General features: G+C 52.7%; 2 protein-coding genes across 7 annotated transcripts in view; both read right to left on the reverse strand.

Moving 5' to 3' along the window:
- Positions 1–221: 221 nt before the first annotated feature.
- On the reverse strand, positions 222–14,839 carry SLC12A3 (solute carrier family 12 member 3). Its single transcript, XM_048316660.1, has 26 exons — positions 8,511–14,839; positions 8,101–8,259; positions 7,795–7,870; positions 7,569–7,664; positions 7,282–7,421; positions 6,984–7,094; positions 6,685–6,796; positions 6,300–6,430; positions 5,954–6,038; positions 5,438–5,592; positions 5,004–5,111; positions 4,642–4,765; positions 4,446–4,547; positions 4,196–4,351; positions 4,019–4,118; positions 3,481–3,592; positions 2,795–2,935; positions 2,506–2,612; positions 2,278–2,360; positions 2,026–2,094; positions 1,745–1,846; positions 1,461–1,572; positions 1,079–1,165; positions 853–988; positions 675–742; positions 222–381 (listed from the first exon to the last, which is right to left on the reverse strand). The coding sequence occupies exons 1-26, from the start codon at positions 8,814–8,816 to the stop codon at positions 240–242; spliced, it is 3,120 nt and encodes a 1,039-aa protein (XP_048172617.1). The 5' UTR covers positions 8,817–14,839; the 3' UTR covers positions 222–239.
- A 26-nt stretch (positions 14,840–14,865) lies between these two features.
- The window catches only part of NUP93 (nucleoporin 93), a 79,012-nt gene continuing 77,570 nt past the window's right edge, over positions 14,866–16,307 (reverse strand). For all 6 annotated transcript variants that reach the window (XM_048316654.1, XM_048316653.1, XM_048316657.1 and 3 more), the window contains one exon: positions 14,866–15,102. In XM_048316654.1, coding sequence (XP_048172611.1) covers positions 14,992–15,102 — 111 coding nt within the window. In that variant the 3' untranslated portion in view covers positions 14,866–14,991. The remainder of the gene's footprint in view (positions 15,103–16,307) is intronic.

The following is a 16,307-nucleotide window of genomic DNA, read 5'->3' on the forward strand; positions in this document are numbered from 1 at the left end:
AACCCCAGGCCAGAGCAGTGCCTGCACTGCAGGGCCAGCATTGCTGTTCATCAATATGCAACCTACAGAGCCTGAGGTGAGCCAAACAAGTGTTCGTAAGAGGGTGGCAGCTGTGCCTGGTGGGCATTTCCAGAGGGCTGGTAACCACCATGCTCCCCCAGACTCCTAGAGGAGCGTGCTCCAGGATCAAAACTGGCCTGAAAAATTCACATCCCAAGTCATCAGGGATCCAGGAGGTTTTATTGGCAGTAAAACGTTAACACATTCTCTTGGTTTCCTCGTGTGAGGATGACAGGGGGTCTCAGGTCCTGCGAGAGGGTCTCGAGCCAGGCCATGTAGAGGGAGCTGGGGCAGCGGCCCTTCCTGCCGATGGGCGGAGTGCTGCAGCACAGCGAGGGGCGTGAGGCAGGGCTGGCACAGAGCACTGCCACAGCCCCTTTCTCAGTCCAGTGCAGGCTATTTCCCTAAAAAGGAGCAACACCACATCCTCCCCCAAACAGGATGCAGGCTGGAGCCCTTGGTGTCTTCCAAGGGTTTTTCTCTGTAGTGTGGCACTGTCCCACCACAGCATTAGGGTGTCTGTGCAGGATCTCCCTGCCCAGGGAGGGGTGAACATCCAGAGGGACCATTCCCATGGGGCAACAAATGGGTGTGAGGGCATTGCTGGCACCTACATGGCTATGAGTGCTGCATCCCGTGAGTAATCCAGCAAAATCTCATTCAGCCTCACTTGTCGGAGCGACTGCAGAGCAAAGAGCATTGAGAAACGCAAATTAATGGTTTCCAGAAAGATTGAATTTTGTCTAAAAAGCTGGAGACCCTTTGCAGGAGCTCCCCCAGCACTGGTGCTACCTTGGCTCTGTTTTTATCGACCTCCTCATCAGAAATCTTCCAGGGACAGCCCTGCCTCATCTCATTCACTGTGGCCTCATCTTTGAAGCCATCGTTCAGCCTGAAGGGAGCGATGAGTTCATCGAACCTCTTGATGCTGCAACACAAGCAGACAGTGCCGAGGAAGAGGGTCTGGGCAGGTTTGGGGGTGCTGGGGGGGCATGGGGAAGGGGAGGGGGCTGGTTACTGCTCTGGCCGGGGTTTCTGGTTGATGTCAGGGAGGATGTGGACCTCATGGAAGCCGAGGCGGAACTTGCTCAGCAGAGAGACAATCCTGATTGAGGGAAAAGGACACATTTTCCCCAAATTAGCAGGAAACAGTAGCTCTGACAGGGACCTGCCACAGCAGAAAACCCTGCTGCTGGCCTCAGTTTGCACTTCGGGTTTTCTCACTCTGAAGCCACATTGATTTACAGAGAAATGAGACAAAGCAGCCAGGTCAGAGCTCACAGATCCCATTATGGCAAAGCTGGGAGGGCTCAGCAGGATGGGAAGCAGCTTCTGTCACTACCCATGGGACAGTAGTGGTAGCCAAGTGGCTAAGAGATGCAGTGGCCACCAGCACTTACGCCTTCCTCTCCTCGTCCATCCTGTTGATCTGTCCACCAACGAACACCCGGATTTTGCACTTTCCCCACCGCTTCTTGCGCCCCAGGAGGTAGGGGATGAGCAGCGTGAGACCTGTCCCCAAAACACCCAATGGGAGATGCAGCAGTGACCCCCGGGCTCACCAGTGCTTGATGCCAAAGGCCAGGGATGCCCTGGCCCCATTCAGCAGGGACTGAGCCCTCCTGGGCACCACAATGGAGGTGCTGGGCTCGCATTATCTGGACAGATGGAAGGTGAAGGTTACCTCCGTCATCAAAGAGCCAGTAAATGTCAATGGTCTTCTTGCCCTGCTCGCTCTGGAAGATGGTGCTCGCTTGCTGCTCACTGGCCAAGGTGGTGGGGTCCACTGCCGGGGCAAGAGGGTCCTGGTGTCAGCAAGGGGCACCACTGGCCACGGATTAAAGGTATCACTTCCTCCTGGTCCCAGCCCTGCTCCCCATCACTGCTTGAAACTCCCACCTCGCCTGCAAAATAATCCTCAGAGCTGGGCATGCTCTGGGCAGCCACAAGCCAGGACCAACCTACCTGTGCCTGGGGCTGCTCTGCTGCCAGTGCCATTCTTGGGGTGTTCTGCTGCCTCAAACGTGGGGTTAACTGAGGAGGGAGGAGAAGAGCAATGGAAACCGCAGCAGTTCCTCACTGTCCCCATCCCCTTTGATCCTAGCACAGGAGTGATGTCCTGGCAGGACTGTGACCTTCGTCTGGGGACATGGTGCTGGCTGGCACATCCCACAGCTCCATGCCTCTGAGCATCCCTGGCCACCCAAAACCACTTACCATGTGCCTGCAGCACTCGGGAAACATTCAGCCCTTCCTTCATCCGCATTAAGCACACACCATACTTGAAATCAAAAGCGTCGCTGGAAGGAGAAGAAGGCAGTTAATGGGGGGGTGGCACTATCAGCCCAGCTGGACCCTGCACACATGGCTGCAGCCATCAGCAACCGTGGGGCCACCACTAGGTGCCAGTATCCCCGAGAGGTGGAGGAGCCGGGGTGGCCGTACTGCAGGATCCCCACGTAGTCCTCCAGGCTCTGTGGAGATGCCGTCCGCCAGTTCCTCTTGTAGCCCAGCACTAAGATGTTAGGTCTCATCTTCCCGAGGCCAGCAGCCTATGGATAGATGTCCCCATGAGACCCCTCTGCAGGGACAGACGGACACAGGTGGTGTCAGTCCAATCCATGGGGGAGCAACACAAAGAGGGCTGTCTGGAGGTTGTGGAGGGGGTCAGAGCCCCTCCAAGCTGTGACAAAGAGGAGGGACTCTGCTGGTTGAAGGCCAGTGATGACTGTACCTGGATGAGCATTTGGACACCACTTCTCAAATCCTCAGCCACCACATCCGTGTAGAAAGCCTTGATCTTCCTCTTCATTAGCCACTTAGTGTGGCCATCTGCCATCAGCCGGGACTCCGGCATCTTCTGCTTCCGTGGTCCCTGCAGGAATCAGGGGCAGGAGCTCAGGCAGCCCCTTCCAGCTGGTGGTCTTGCCACCAAGGACTTCTAGCTCCTCTCTTCCCAAATCATTGGCAAGAGGTGGATGTAACCACTGCACATATGGGAGGTTGCAATCACAGCAAGAAAACCAGTGAATCCAGGGAGCTGACAGCCGGTGCGTACAATCCCAACAGTCCTGTGTGTGCAGATTAGCTGGATCTTATTGCACCCAATTGCTCTGGAGACTTCAGGGCTGCAGAACCCCCCTGTCCTCTCAGCAACTATTTCATCCTTCCAAATCTTTTGCAATTAATTGGCAAAGGGAAGCCATAAGCCCACAGGAACATCCTGATGCTTCACCAATATTGCTTAACAACACAGAGAGGCTTCCAGTTGACACATTTCATCATCCAGCAGCACACAAGTGGGCTTTTCAATTTCCACCCTGTGAGCCCACCAGGATACAGCTGGATTTCCCAGCCCATCACCCACAGGTGGCCAGAACCCCCAGGACAAGGAACCCACCGGCTTCTACAGTGACTCACAATCAGCACGTTGCCGCAGAGCATCAGGCTGAGGTTCTTGGTGAAGGTCCCCACAAAATCCACCAGTGCCGGGCGGAAGTTGGGTGGGCCAGTCAGCACCAGGCACTGCGGTCTGCAGGCAGGGGAAAAAGGGAGTGAGGGATGGTACTTTGGAGGCATGGAGCCTCTCTGGAATGAGCTGTGTCTCTTCTCCCATGCTTGGCCACCAGCAACTACAGGGAGCATCTTTAGAATGAGAAAATGTTATGTGGCCTGAGGGTCCAGTCTTACTCTTTGGTCTTTTTATATCAGATGAGATCAATGTGTCTGTGTCTGCCTAGTACAGGGAGGGCAGGGTTTGCCCTGCTTCCTACCTTTGCCGACATGGCACAGACATAGGATTTTGGAAACAGACACATTTTGCTGTAGCTCCTGGTTACTGAGGGTGGTGGCGAGGATGTAGCCATGGGCACAAAGCCTTCCTGGGTTTACCGGAAGCAGGAACTGGCTCTTCATCCCACTCCCCTCCATGCCTTGCACTGCAATGAGCTGCCCTTGCCTGTAGTTCTTGATGTGCTCATCCACTTCACTCAGCCCCACGGAGTAGTTGAGGGCCATATTGTAGGAGCTGGCTTGCATGGAGGAGCCCCAGTTGACACCTGCATGGGGAAGATGGATTAGCAACAGGGCCAGACACCTTCTGGGGCACAGCTGGTGCCACGTTACCACCACACACCTGGCTTTTTGTAGAGGACATATCCCAGGAGGAAGATGACGATGCCGAAGGCAATGAGCGCTGCCCACCAGGTCAGCAGGAACATGATCACCACTGAGACAGTGGCTCCAAAGAGTGCGGCCCACTTGCTGTAATACCGAAAGGAGGGTCGCCAGCCTGCACGCAAACACACAGAGCGGCCGCTGCCGGGATGGGGAGCCGGACGGGGAGCTGGCCGCCGCAGGGCACAGCGTGGCATGGCACAGCCCACCTGGGGAGTTGGTGATGGAGGCGTGGAAGCAGCTGAAGTTGATGAGGGCGTAAGAGCAGAGGAAGAAGTTGGAGATGATGGGGGCGATGGCGTTGAGCTCAGCTGTGGGAGGAGGAGAGTGAGCTGTCAGTGGCAGAGACTGAGCCACCCTGCTGGTGGCAAGCTCCAGGAGGGTGCTGGGGCAGCAAGCACCTACCGATGAGGATAAAGCCAATGGCAATGATGTAAGTGAGCATGTAGCCACGGATGGGCTCGCTGTTCCTCCCATAGCCCTTCCCGAAGAAGCCAATGAGAGGGTAGAGCTGGTCCTTGCAGAGACACTGCAAGGAGAGACGCAGTGGGGGCAGCAGGCTGTGACAGGGACGTGGGACGGCAGTGGCATGGTGGCTCTTGCATCCATTAAGAGCAAGGGCCGAACTGGACACATGCCCTGTGTTGACAGCAGCATCCTCCTTGCCCCAGGGCTGCTCACGGATGCAGAGCCCTGCACCAAGGAGCATCACCCACTGCTGAGCTCAGGGAGAGGAGCTGGGGTGTGCAGACACACCACCCCCTCACCTGGAAGACTTTGGGGGCTGAGACAAGGCAGGCCAATGCCGAGGAGAGGGTAGCGCCGAAGATCCCTGCTGTAATGAGGGGGCCAAATCCAGACACCATGCTCATGCTCTGCATGAAAAACAGGGGATCAGGAACCCCAGCATCCCTGGTGCACCAAGCTCCACCCCAACCCTAAGAGATTTCCAGCCCCAGGCCCCATCCTGCTGCATTTCCTTTAACATTATCCAGGCAGCAAAGTCCAGCCACATCCAAAAGCCCAAAGAAGACACACTCCCTGGTGCCTCCCTGCTAAAACATGGCTGTTTTAAGAGCATGGGTGCCCCCCAGGATGCCAGGGGTGTGCCAGGCATGCAGCTGCCCTGGGAAACCCATCCACTGCAGCACAAACCTGGCCAGGAGCAGGAACCGGGGTTGGTGATGGTGTTGAGCAGTACCTGGTAGTAGTTGCTGAGCCCATATCGGCAGCTCTGCTGTTGGGCACAGGAGGTGAAGTTCCAGCCGAAGCTGCAGGCCAGTCCCTCACAGCCCAGTGAGCCCACGGCCACGCTGTCATTCAGGCTGCCTGAGGCGTCTCGGACCACACAGGCACCTGGGGGCCCACACAGGGCTAGAGCAGGGCTGGCATCTCTCCATGCTTTCACAAAGCCCAGCCCCACATTCCATTCATTGCCTGTAACAACTCCCAAGTCCCTGCCATGGGGCTGCCCCACTGCACGATGGCTTTGAGCAATGCCATGAGCTCCACTACCCATCCGGGCTGACTTTGCCCCATGTGGAGGCAGGAACAATGTCTGGCACCTGTGGCGTTCACACCGGGATATCCGTGCCAGTGTCCACAGCTTGTTCCTGGCTCTCACCCACCTGCATCCTCCCAGGCCACTCATTTTGGGCAAGAGGCAGCCCACCCACCCAGCCCACTCACCCACTGCACCTGAGGACATGCTGCTTACCGATGGTAGCAGAAAGAACCAGGTAGGACACAGTGGTCCAGAAGATGGCCATCAACGTGCCCTTGGGGATGGCCACGGCAGGATCCTGCCCAAGGGAGTTGCAGAGATATGTAAGACAATTCTCCAGCAGCACTGCTAACATGGCAGCTTATTTGTGGCTGCTGTACAAGAAGAATTTTAATTCACTGTATTACAAAGCCACAGAGCATCTCCTGGGTAAGCCTCCCCCAAAGTTCCCAGAAGAAATAAAATAGAGTCAAATGGTTGGATCAAAATGAAAGTCCCAGGGAAAATAGGGCTTGAGCCCTGAGAAACACTGGCTCAGGCACCAACAGTCACAACCCACCTTCAGGTCACCCGAAATGTTGGCCCCAGCCAGGATGCCAGTTGCTGATGGGAAGAAAATGGAAAACAAACCAAAGAACGAGCCCTCAGGTCCACGCCAGTTGGGCACAAAGTTCTGAGCAAAGATATCAGCTGGGGAGGAAGCAGAGGAGAAGAATTTGGGGCCTCCTGTCTGCTTTTTTTTCCTGGCTAAAGCACCTCAGAATTGGCTGGAGGCATAGTGCTGATGGTAGGGACCCCATGGGAAGGGACACTGTGCTTTTAATGACATCTCTCAGCAAGGACCACTTTCCCATAGCAACATCTCCCCCAGCTACAGCAAAGAGCCAGGCTCCAGAGATGCACTTGGACCTGCTGAGTACAACCCCAGCCTGTGGTGGACCCACCTCGGTAGCTGAAGAAGCCCTTCGCTTGCTTCTCGGTGGTGGCTGGGATCACTGTCCCCACCAGGTAGTTAATGAAGGACACCAAGATGACCAGGAAGAACAGTATCTGTGCCTGCCAGACCGGAAAGAGCCAGCTGAGGGCTTGGGGGTTTGGGCACAGAGCGTGAAGAATACATTAGGAGAAACCCATGCCCGTTTCGGGGGAGCTACAGGCATCCTCTGCTCCTCAGATGCCTGGTGGGCAGCAGGGACAGGTCTTAGCAGCCCAGAGGAATAATGTGAGCAGGAGCAAGGGTTACCTTGGCCTCCCACTCCATGCCAGCCAGGGAGATGCCCAGCAGCACTGTCACAGTGATGACCCCAATGATTCGGATGTCATTGGTGGGGTCCACGATGAGGGAATTGTGCTCCTGGGGAAGGGGAATGATTCACAATGTGGAAACAACTCTCTTCCTTACCAAACCACTGTTTTTAACATGAGTTTTAGCAGACACTGTTTGATTATCAGTGGTAATCAACACAGATTCTGCAAGGAGAAGGTGGGGATGGAGGGGTAGGGGGGGTTGGGACCCAGAGGACACAGAGCCACTTTCTTACCTGCAGCAGGTCCCGGACAGTTTCGGCAAAGCCCACTGTGTGCATGGCCACAGCCACCGCATTTGCAAAGGCAAAGATCAGCCCGATGGAGCCGCCCAGCTCCGGCCCGAGGCTCCGTGAGATGAGGAAGTAGGTCCCACCTGAGGCAGGGAACACCCCAAGGCATTACTGCTTCCCCCATGTTTTTGGGGTCCCCACACACCTCACAGCCCATGCCAGGAGTTCACATCCAAGGGGCAGCCCCAGGATAAAGAGACGCCTGGAGTGGCCGGGAGGGAATGCGCTACCTGATTTCACTTTGCCATTGGTGGATATGGCAGAGATGGACAAGCCGGTTATGGTGGTCACTGTCACGGACATGAGGATGATGAGCCATGTCAGGGCTGTGGGGAACGGACATTGCTTCACTCCTGCATCTCCCAGCCTTCCCTAGGAGTCCCACCACCCCCCAGGGTGTTTGGGCAATGATGGGCCAGTGCCACTGTCCAGCCCATGGTGAACCGCAGCACCCACCGATTCCTGCCTGGGCGGTGATCCAGGGCAAGCGCAAGTAGAGGATAACTCCCCAAATGTTCAGCATGCAGCGAATCTGGGGGGACAGAGGGGAACTGGCCATCAGGGCATTGACAGCTGGGGATGGCCAAAGCATGCCAGCTCTGCTGCTCCTCGGAGAAAACCACCCCACCAAGGAGGGCAGGGAATTGCTCAGAGCACAAGCGCTTGGAAAAAATATAGATATTGGGAAAAATGCAACAAGACTAAAATGCTTAGGGGGTGGGAGGGCAGGAGGATTCTCTGTGTGGGATGGGTCACACTCACCATGACGCCCTTCACCCATCCAAAGCGGACAGGTTCTGGCATGGAGGCTCTGCCAGGCTCCCCTTCTGCCTCCTCCAGCCCAGCCTCTGGCCCGGCCTCTGGCAGGCCATTGCTCTGCTGCAGGTCAGACACTGGCGTGCGGAAGCGGCCTGGGTCAGGCTGTGGGATGAGGGGAAGGCAGGTGAGGGTGGACTGCAGGCAGCCATCCCTGGAGGCAATGCTCTGGTTGAGCACACAGCTGGAAACAGCTGGGTTCTCCAACTTCTCCCAGGGCCTTCTTGGGGATGTGCAGTCCGCACAGCACCAGTCATGGCACCAAGAGGCAGGAAACACAGTGACACACCACAGACACGTCGCAGGGATCAGCAGCATGGCCAGGGGATGCTATGGATACAGCCAAGCCCCGTTACCTTGAGGATGGAGTGCAGGTCAGCCAGTGAGGGCCTGCCCTTCCTGAGATCGCCTACCCCCTTGCTGTTGGCGTAGTGCTCGTAGGCAGGCACCACGTCCACCGTGTTGTAGCCGAAGGTCCTGGTGCAGAGGGTGCTGCTGGACAGGTGGGTGGGCTGGGCGCTGTCGCAGCCGGACCCTTCGGTGGGTGCATAGGGACCCCGGTCCCCCTCCTCCATGCAGGGCAGAGGAGGCAGGAGAGTACTGATGGTGAAGCGGCCACTGCAGTGGGCTGGGGGCAGATCTGGGATGGGCAGCTCGGCCATTGCCCCTGCCCAAGTGCCTGCCAGGTGGGGGACGGGGTGGAGAGGGGCTTGCCGGCTTTATACCCTGCAAAACTGGAGCGAGGCGACTGGCACACACCCACTGCTGATGCTAATAGAGGAAAGGAATCAGCTTGAACCACCCCGAGCTGGTCAGGGGGAAAAAAATAGCTGGAAGGGATACCAAAACCGCAGTAATGGGCATCACTGCCTCCCAGCGCTCGATGGGGGCAGCGATAACAGATTTGAGATTAAGTCCCAAGGACAGATCAGCAGAGAAATGCAGCATTGAGTTTGCCTCCGGCCCCAACCCAGGAACATTCAGTTCCCACAGGGATTTATTATGGAAAAAGGGAGTAAGACTCCCACGCACCCTCGCCCTTCCCTGGGATACTGTCCCAGACCCGTCAGATCTCGTAAATCATCTTGGCTGGTCTCCAAGATGCCGCCTGCGGCATTGAGCTGGGCCGGATGCAGGGAGGGGAATGGCCACTTTATCTCACAGTGAAACCATGGGGAAAGGGGGAGTGTGACATCAAGGAATGTGAGGGATACCCCTGCTGGGACTCAGATTCCAGGGGGCTGGAGAAGCCAGGGTACACAGAGCAGTGGCAGTCTGTCTGTGCTTGTCTAGGGCTGGGAGCTGGCAGCTTTCAGTACCAGGCAGCAGAGATGCCCATGGTCCCACAGCCCCCTTCCCCTCCTGACCCAGGGACAGGGCACCACTGAGCACCCAGGGTTCAGAATTCCCCCCAGCCCCATCCCTGAGTTAATAAGCCACTTGAACTCCTGCTCACATCACAGAAAACAGGAGCTGAGGCCGTGTGGCCGTATACCCCACAGCCACAGAGCCGAGGGCAGGGGGAGGGATGGGCGCCTGTTACACCCCTGCAGCCCCTGTCACATGTGTCCCGAAAGCAGTTACAGATAAGATCAGCAAAGACAGCAAACAAGGCCGGCAATAAAATCCGAGGGCAGCCCATTGGAATTTCAGCTCGTGTAGCTTTGCAAGTTAATGGAAAATTGGGCCTGCCTGCCCTGCTGCCTCTGGCTGTCTTTGCATTCACACACAAATTCTGACCTGATTTTTGAGGACTTGCTCCAGCCCCCTTGTTTGTGTGAGGGCAGACGGCCGTGATCACCCAAACCCCGCGCACCCCGCTTAGCCGGGAAGCTGAGGACAGGCAGCCTGGTCTGCATCCGTGCTCAGCCCTCGCAGCACTGCAGAGCACCTCGGAGCCTGGAGAGCGAGGACAAGGGCGAGGTGGGGACGAGGAAAGTGTCTCACCCTAGCCCCTCATGCAACACCCCCCACAAACTGGACACCAGCTTCCTCTCACAACAGATGCGCCAGCAGACTCACACCTAGCAGAAATGGTTTTATTGTAGAACCTCGTTGTTTCGTCAAAAACACTGATTTGTCCAAACCAGCGCAAATCAGCCTCGTAAGCGGGGGGTCTGTTAAACACAGCACGGTCAGAGATGCTCCAGAAGAGACAGGAGGGCTCCAGAGGCGGGCGAAGAACGAAGCGAGTGGTATGATGCAACCCTGGTGTAGTGAAATAGCCGGATTGTAGGAAGCGCTTGTCGTCGGCCTGATTCACAACACCAGCTGCAGCAACAATACCGGGGCCGAGCGGCGCTGGGAGCTGCGGGCAGGGAGGGGAGCTCTGCAGCACCTCCCTCCAGCCTCTCTACTCACAGGGAAGAGGTGCCAAGTAGTTTCTGCAGGGCTTTCCCTCACTTCCAGCCGATTCCCCCAGTTTGTTCTGGCTATTAAATGCATCAAATGAACCCAAAATGGAGTTAAGCAGAGAATGGTGCAGTGCTTTATACAGCTTCTTTTAAAGACTGCCAAAGTGTTCTATTCCAACGGGCTTTAATGAGGCTTTAATTGATCTGCTTCCAGCCCTGTGGAAGAGGGAACCTACCGCCCTGAGTGACACAGGACACATGAACGATGCAGGGGCTCAGCGCTGCAAACCCACCAGCAGAGCAGACTCAATTTCTCAGCACGGCAGCAAAGGAAGCCTGGGAAGAAAAAAGAGATGGTTATTCAGCCAACTGCCAGTAGCCTTTCCTAGTGGGAACATAGAGGTCATCTCCCATCTCTTCCAGACACCATTTCCATCCTTCCAACTTCAGACCCAGAGAGAAAGAGGACAAAAATGCTGGTAACAGGGACATGAATGGTGGCAGTATTTGAGTGCTGTCCCACCCCAGGGACACAGAACTGGAATTAACAATATCCCCTTCCTTCTTCCAGGCCGGAAGGAAAACATTTTGCTTCTTTGAGAGGCTGGGGTGACAAGGGTTGGGAGAGTAACAAAACCAAAAGAGGTTCATTAAATTCACTTTTTCTGAACACAATTTCTTCAGCTCCTGTGAGGAACAACATCCAAGCACTGTCTTAGACAAATGCAGTAGTAGTAGGAAATGGAGGTGAACAGAGAAGCCACCTCATTTAGCAGGTCTACTCCAGCCAGAGGATCTGGAAAACACAACAAAAAATCAGATTGAGATGCAGAATCTGCATTCAGTGGGGAAATCCAAGGAAAGGCAGAGAAGTAGGAATGTAACCCACAGGCTGTATGCAGTACCCGGACTGTGACCAGCATACTTTGGGATAACGGTGAAAATACTTAGAAGGATTTTCTTGTGGGGACTAGAAAAACCTCACAGAGATGGCTGAGAAGACAGGACCCACTGACACCAGCTCTCTGACAGTGTTTAGGAGGCCCTCGAGGCACATTTCAGCAATGCCAGTTCCCACAGGAACTGATTGTCTTCCCTCAGCTCAGTGTAGTTTTTACCAGGTTAACCCTGGGCAGAGCTTTAACTACCTTTTTCCCGACTGGACAGGTAACATAGAGCAGAAGTTTACAGTGAATATTTCCAGATTTCTCTGCAACTCCCCTGTAAACCCAGACCACATCACTCAACCCTTGCTCCTTGGAGGGGGTGCAGCCTGTAAAGCTTTAGGAGCTGCTGCACTGGTAATGCAGCACGTGTGGATGTTCCAGAACCAAAGAGCCACACAAACTGTGGGACGTAGGCCTGGAGACTGCCTGCCTCTGCTGCATCCACGCCAGAACAGGATGGCACGCGCTCTCACAGCAAGCACCTTTTCACTTTCTCCTCCAACCTCCAGCAGCAACACAAGCTTCAGCTGTATGTGACTCAAACCAATGAGCCACCCTTCAGATGCATCTCACCTACCTGGAGGATCTTTAATGCCAGGGATTAGTCTCACAGTAGGAAAAAGCAGATGAACTATCCTAAATTTAATCTGTGCTTGCTTCATGTATAAAGAGCAGAGCTCCACTGACTTAGAGAAGATTTGTCAGTTTTTACTCAGAATGAATTCAGCTCAGATGAACATCCCCAGCTCTGCTGCACCCTATGCACACTCCCTGTTGTAAAGGGAGTGCTTGGTGACACCACCTTTGAACAGGCGATACCAAACACAAGGCATGACACCCCAAAAAACCCTTCCAGCACATAAGCTATTTAGAACAGGCTAAGCTTGTAAATTAGCAAAGTCAAAGCATGATGGTACAAAACCTGAGGAAGCAGAAGCTGGTTGTTCTCTCCAGCAGAATAAGCATAGGGTGGGGGGAAAACAGGGACATCTGGAAAACCATGGGGGTGCCTTATTCAGCAAAGCACCAGTATGTGCGTCAGCATCCACCTCAAAGCAGCAGCAAAGCCCTTAAAGTCATGCAGAGGAGTCAGGTTTGCCAGAGCCAGGCACAGGCACTGAGCTGGAACCTGCCACTCTGGGGAATGTGGGAAGATGGATGGGATGTAACATTCACCACCTGCACAGACCTAAGAAGAAATCACAGGGCCATCAAAAAGTAATGAATTAATTCCAAGTATCTGTGGCACTTTCTGTTATACCCACAATCTCTTTATCTTGACTGAAATGGGGCTGGTCTTACCTTTCCAGGGTTAGTCTTGGGACTTGGACTCCCTGGCATTTATTTCCCATCTGTCCATCACAGAAGGATCATCTTAGATTTTGAAAGCATGAAATAATTCAGTCTCTGATTAGCTTAAAAAGGGACCAAAGGCTGGAGTCACAACCACTGGGTACAAAGGGAGCAAACTATATACAGACATCAACCTTCCCTTTTACCAACACCCATGAAGGTTGAGAAGCACCAGAAAGCACCTGCTACAGCATCCCTGAAGGGCAGATGGAGAAAGGGCAATGTACTGCTTATAGAAGGTCCCCAGGTTCAACACTGGACATCAGAACATGCCAGTGAAGCAGCACAATAGCTCTCCTGAGCAGGGGATGGGCAAGAGACAGGAGAACAAAGTCCTGAAATGGCAGCAGTGAGACCTGAGCCCCAAAAATCTGTCCCTGCATGAATGGCAGATCAGGGAGAGGGAATTAATTACAGCAGGGAAGGCGGCCCTCACCCTTCCCAAACAGACTCCAGCAAACCTTGTCCCTCTCTTGCTCAGGTCAGTGGTTGCCTGAGGACAGGTGCAGACTTGCCAGACTCTGTGTATGGGACGTGGTTTGATGCTGGGAGTAACTCAGGGACAGGGGCTGAGCACCAGCAAGGAAAACACAGGAGCAGGGTCACCCTGCAGGACTGCATGTGGGGCAGCCCTGGCCTCACCGTGACTGTCCACAAGCAACAGGGAAGGTGCCTGTTCTCTACGGAATGGGATCAATCGTTACCTGAGACATGCCAAGAAGCATTTCCACACAAATATGCCAGAAACGTTAACAGCCAATACAGCTTTCCACTCACCGGCTGACAAGTTTGTTAAGCAATTCTACCCCACTCCCAGCCCCAAGTAACTCCTTGGTAACTCACCAACTCCCCTTTACTTGCAGGGTGCTGTCCAGGAGTCTCTCAGCCTTCGGTTGGGACAATCCTGGCCATGCTACAGGAGCACTCCGTGCCGCACACAGTCCCTAGCTCTATCCACTGGGAACCCAGCAGATGGTTTGCTAATGCTGAGAGACATGGACTGGCATGGCTGGCAAGCCCTTTGGTTCCTGTCCAAAAGGTGGACAAAACTTATGCTACATTTCTGGTGAAAAAAGTAATTAGGAAATTGTCATCAAGTCAGTCAGATATTCTTCCATCCCACTAAACTTAGACATTGCAAAATGGAGATGAATTCTCTCCCATGATAGCTATTAACATACAAAGGCTGAAGTCAGCCCCTACATTTTGCTGCCTGGTCTGCATTCCAAACTCCACATGTTCTCATATCCCAGTAACACAAGAGGGTGAGACAGCAGTAGAGGAGCAACAAGAGTAATCACCAACATTCCTCCCATTTTGTTTCAAAGATAGGAAGTTATATTAAAAGAAAAGCTTATACTATAACATGCTGCTTGAGCTTTCACTATTATTTAATTTTAGCTCAAAACATTTAAAGGTAACCATTTTTAAAGCCCCTGGCTTTTGTAGGACTCAGGTTTCCCACTAAACCAACAGTAATATCCATCCATGCCCAACACACCCACACCTGGGCCTCTCTGGCTCAGCTTCCTCACTTCTGGTGAACTTGGAATCCAACTGACTAAAAACTCACATGTTGCTCCCAAAAAACTCTCCTACCAAAACACACCTGTTTCTAACCCAGCTGCTCCTGCAAAAGCTTCAGCAGAGCTCAAGGGCTGTGAACAGCTGGTTCAGCATGGAGGGGTCTGTGCAGCACACAGAGCTCACCGGCACCGCAGCAGCACATGTGCCACACGAGACAACAGGATGGACTGATGGCAGTGTGTCACAGGTGGGTGGGGCATCAGACACATTTTCAACACTTAACATGCATTCAAAACCCCCTAAAGTTTCCCAGCTTTATGCTCATTAAGCAGTAAAACTCTTCTTCTCCATTTCCTCTTCTGCTATAAAATTCCTTATTTGGGTCTCTACTGCAGAGCTACGACTTCTTTCTCTGCATAGCCTATTAAGTAATTAAGAATAAATTTCAAAATGTAAACCAATTGAAAATAAAATTAATAAAAACATAAAAACACAAGAATCAGTGAAAATGAAAATGTCAAAAACAAATATCAAAACCAAAGAAATTTATTTCTGTCAACAAAAATACAGAATACAAAATGACACTGGTCCCATGGGCCCTCTGAACATACTAAAGACAGGCACAGGCTGCTGCAACCCCAGCCAAAGCTGCTCTGCTAATTCATAAGGATCTCCATTTGCACCAGTCTTGCGTTTGTGTCTCCCGATGTTCTGTATGGGATCATCCCAGCAAACATTATCAGTGCACGAGCTTGAGACTGAAGTTGCTAAAAAACAGAAAAGCAAAGTACAGTTACCTTAGTATCAAAAAAAAATACAACGGAAGTTAGACGTGAATTAAACACTTGCCTCTTCAAACAAGCACATGTAATCTTTATTTCTCAGAGCTGCACTCTGGAAAATGAGTCTCTGCATTTCGAAGAAAATCCAGTTATTCCCTTTTCCAAGCATTAAAAGCATGTCAAGTTACTCTTCTGCTTAAAAAATAATCCCATTTATTTGAAAATAACTAAGAAAAAACATTTTCAGCAATGTGGGGCATTGCTGTACTGCAACAATCTTGTAATTTCTGCATGAAATGGGCTTTCCCAGGGCAACAGGATTCTTTCCCACCTTGCAAAATATAAAGTTGATCCTGTTGAAATGTAGCACTAATGTTCTCAAAGCAGCAGCAGTAGAAGCAAATCAGAGTTGTACACACACCTGGAGATCTCCAGCATTACCTAAAACATACCAATCTCCTCAAAGGCTCCTCAGGCCAATAACACAATGAAAGCAGAGGCACCAAGCCCACTCAGACCTCACCCAAAGCAACCAAACCCCTTCTTGCACACCAGAAGACTACAGAACAGATGAAGGAATCCAGGAATAATTTGTTTCATTTGTTAAAACTGTTATTAAAGTAAAAGGAAAATCATTCTGATAACTGGTAGGAGTCAGGAGAATACAGAAAACCCAAATCTTTGTAGAAAACTGTTCAGACTGCTTTAATTGCTAACAGATGTTTCTACTTAAATATTAAGCATCTCAAAATTACTGTACTAGAAGATCCCACTGTTCAAATCTTGCTTTCACCTATTGACTGCAGGGAAACCCAAAGGTTTTTAGGTTGCCGTTGGCACATGGATGGTAAAACTGACAGCAGGAACTTAGAAACTGAGAAGTGAAAAGCTCATTCCACGGTTGGGAACTGTTAAAACACCATCCCTGATCCCTCTTCGGCCAATTCCACCCCTTTTTCAGGGTGATATTAAATCAGTCTGTTATTCAACAGCCACAGAGCAGTTTTGGAGGCTGATAATGGAAAAGCTGGGAGAGTTTTCCCAAGACTGACCTAATTGCTAACATCTCCCAGGACAGTTTCCCTCTCAAGCCCTCAGCTACCACCAATGCACTGGCAACTTGACAAGGTGGCCTGGAAATCACTCATTCTGTCCCATTCAGTCTCCCATTCTGCTCCCAAATGCGTTAC

Source organism: Corvus hawaiiensis, chromosome 12 (genome assembly GCF_020740725.1).
Source record: "Corvus hawaiiensis isolate bCorHaw1 chromosome 12, bCorHaw1.pri.cur, whole genome shotgun sequence".
Classification (NCBI taxonomy): Eukaryota; Metazoa; Chordata; class Aves; order Passeriformes; family Corvidae; genus Corvus; species Corvus hawaiiensis.

What these genes read in the sequence shown, in the direction of transcription:
- SLC12A3 (XM_048316660.1), bottom strand. Translation starts at nt 8,816, where the DNA reads ATGGCCGAGCTGCCCATCCCAGATCTGCCCCCAGCCCACTGCAGTGGC. An exon ending in GCATGGAGTGGGAGGCCAAG is followed by an intron (nt 6,797 to 6,983) that starts GTAACCCTTGCT and finishes CCGGTCTGGCAG; the next exon opens with GCACAGATACTGTTCTTCCT. An exon ending in CAGAGCAGCCCCAGGCACAG is followed by an intron (nt 1,847 to 2,025) that starts GTAGGTTGGTCC and finishes TTGCCCCGGCAG; the next exon opens with TGGACCCCACCACCTTGGCC.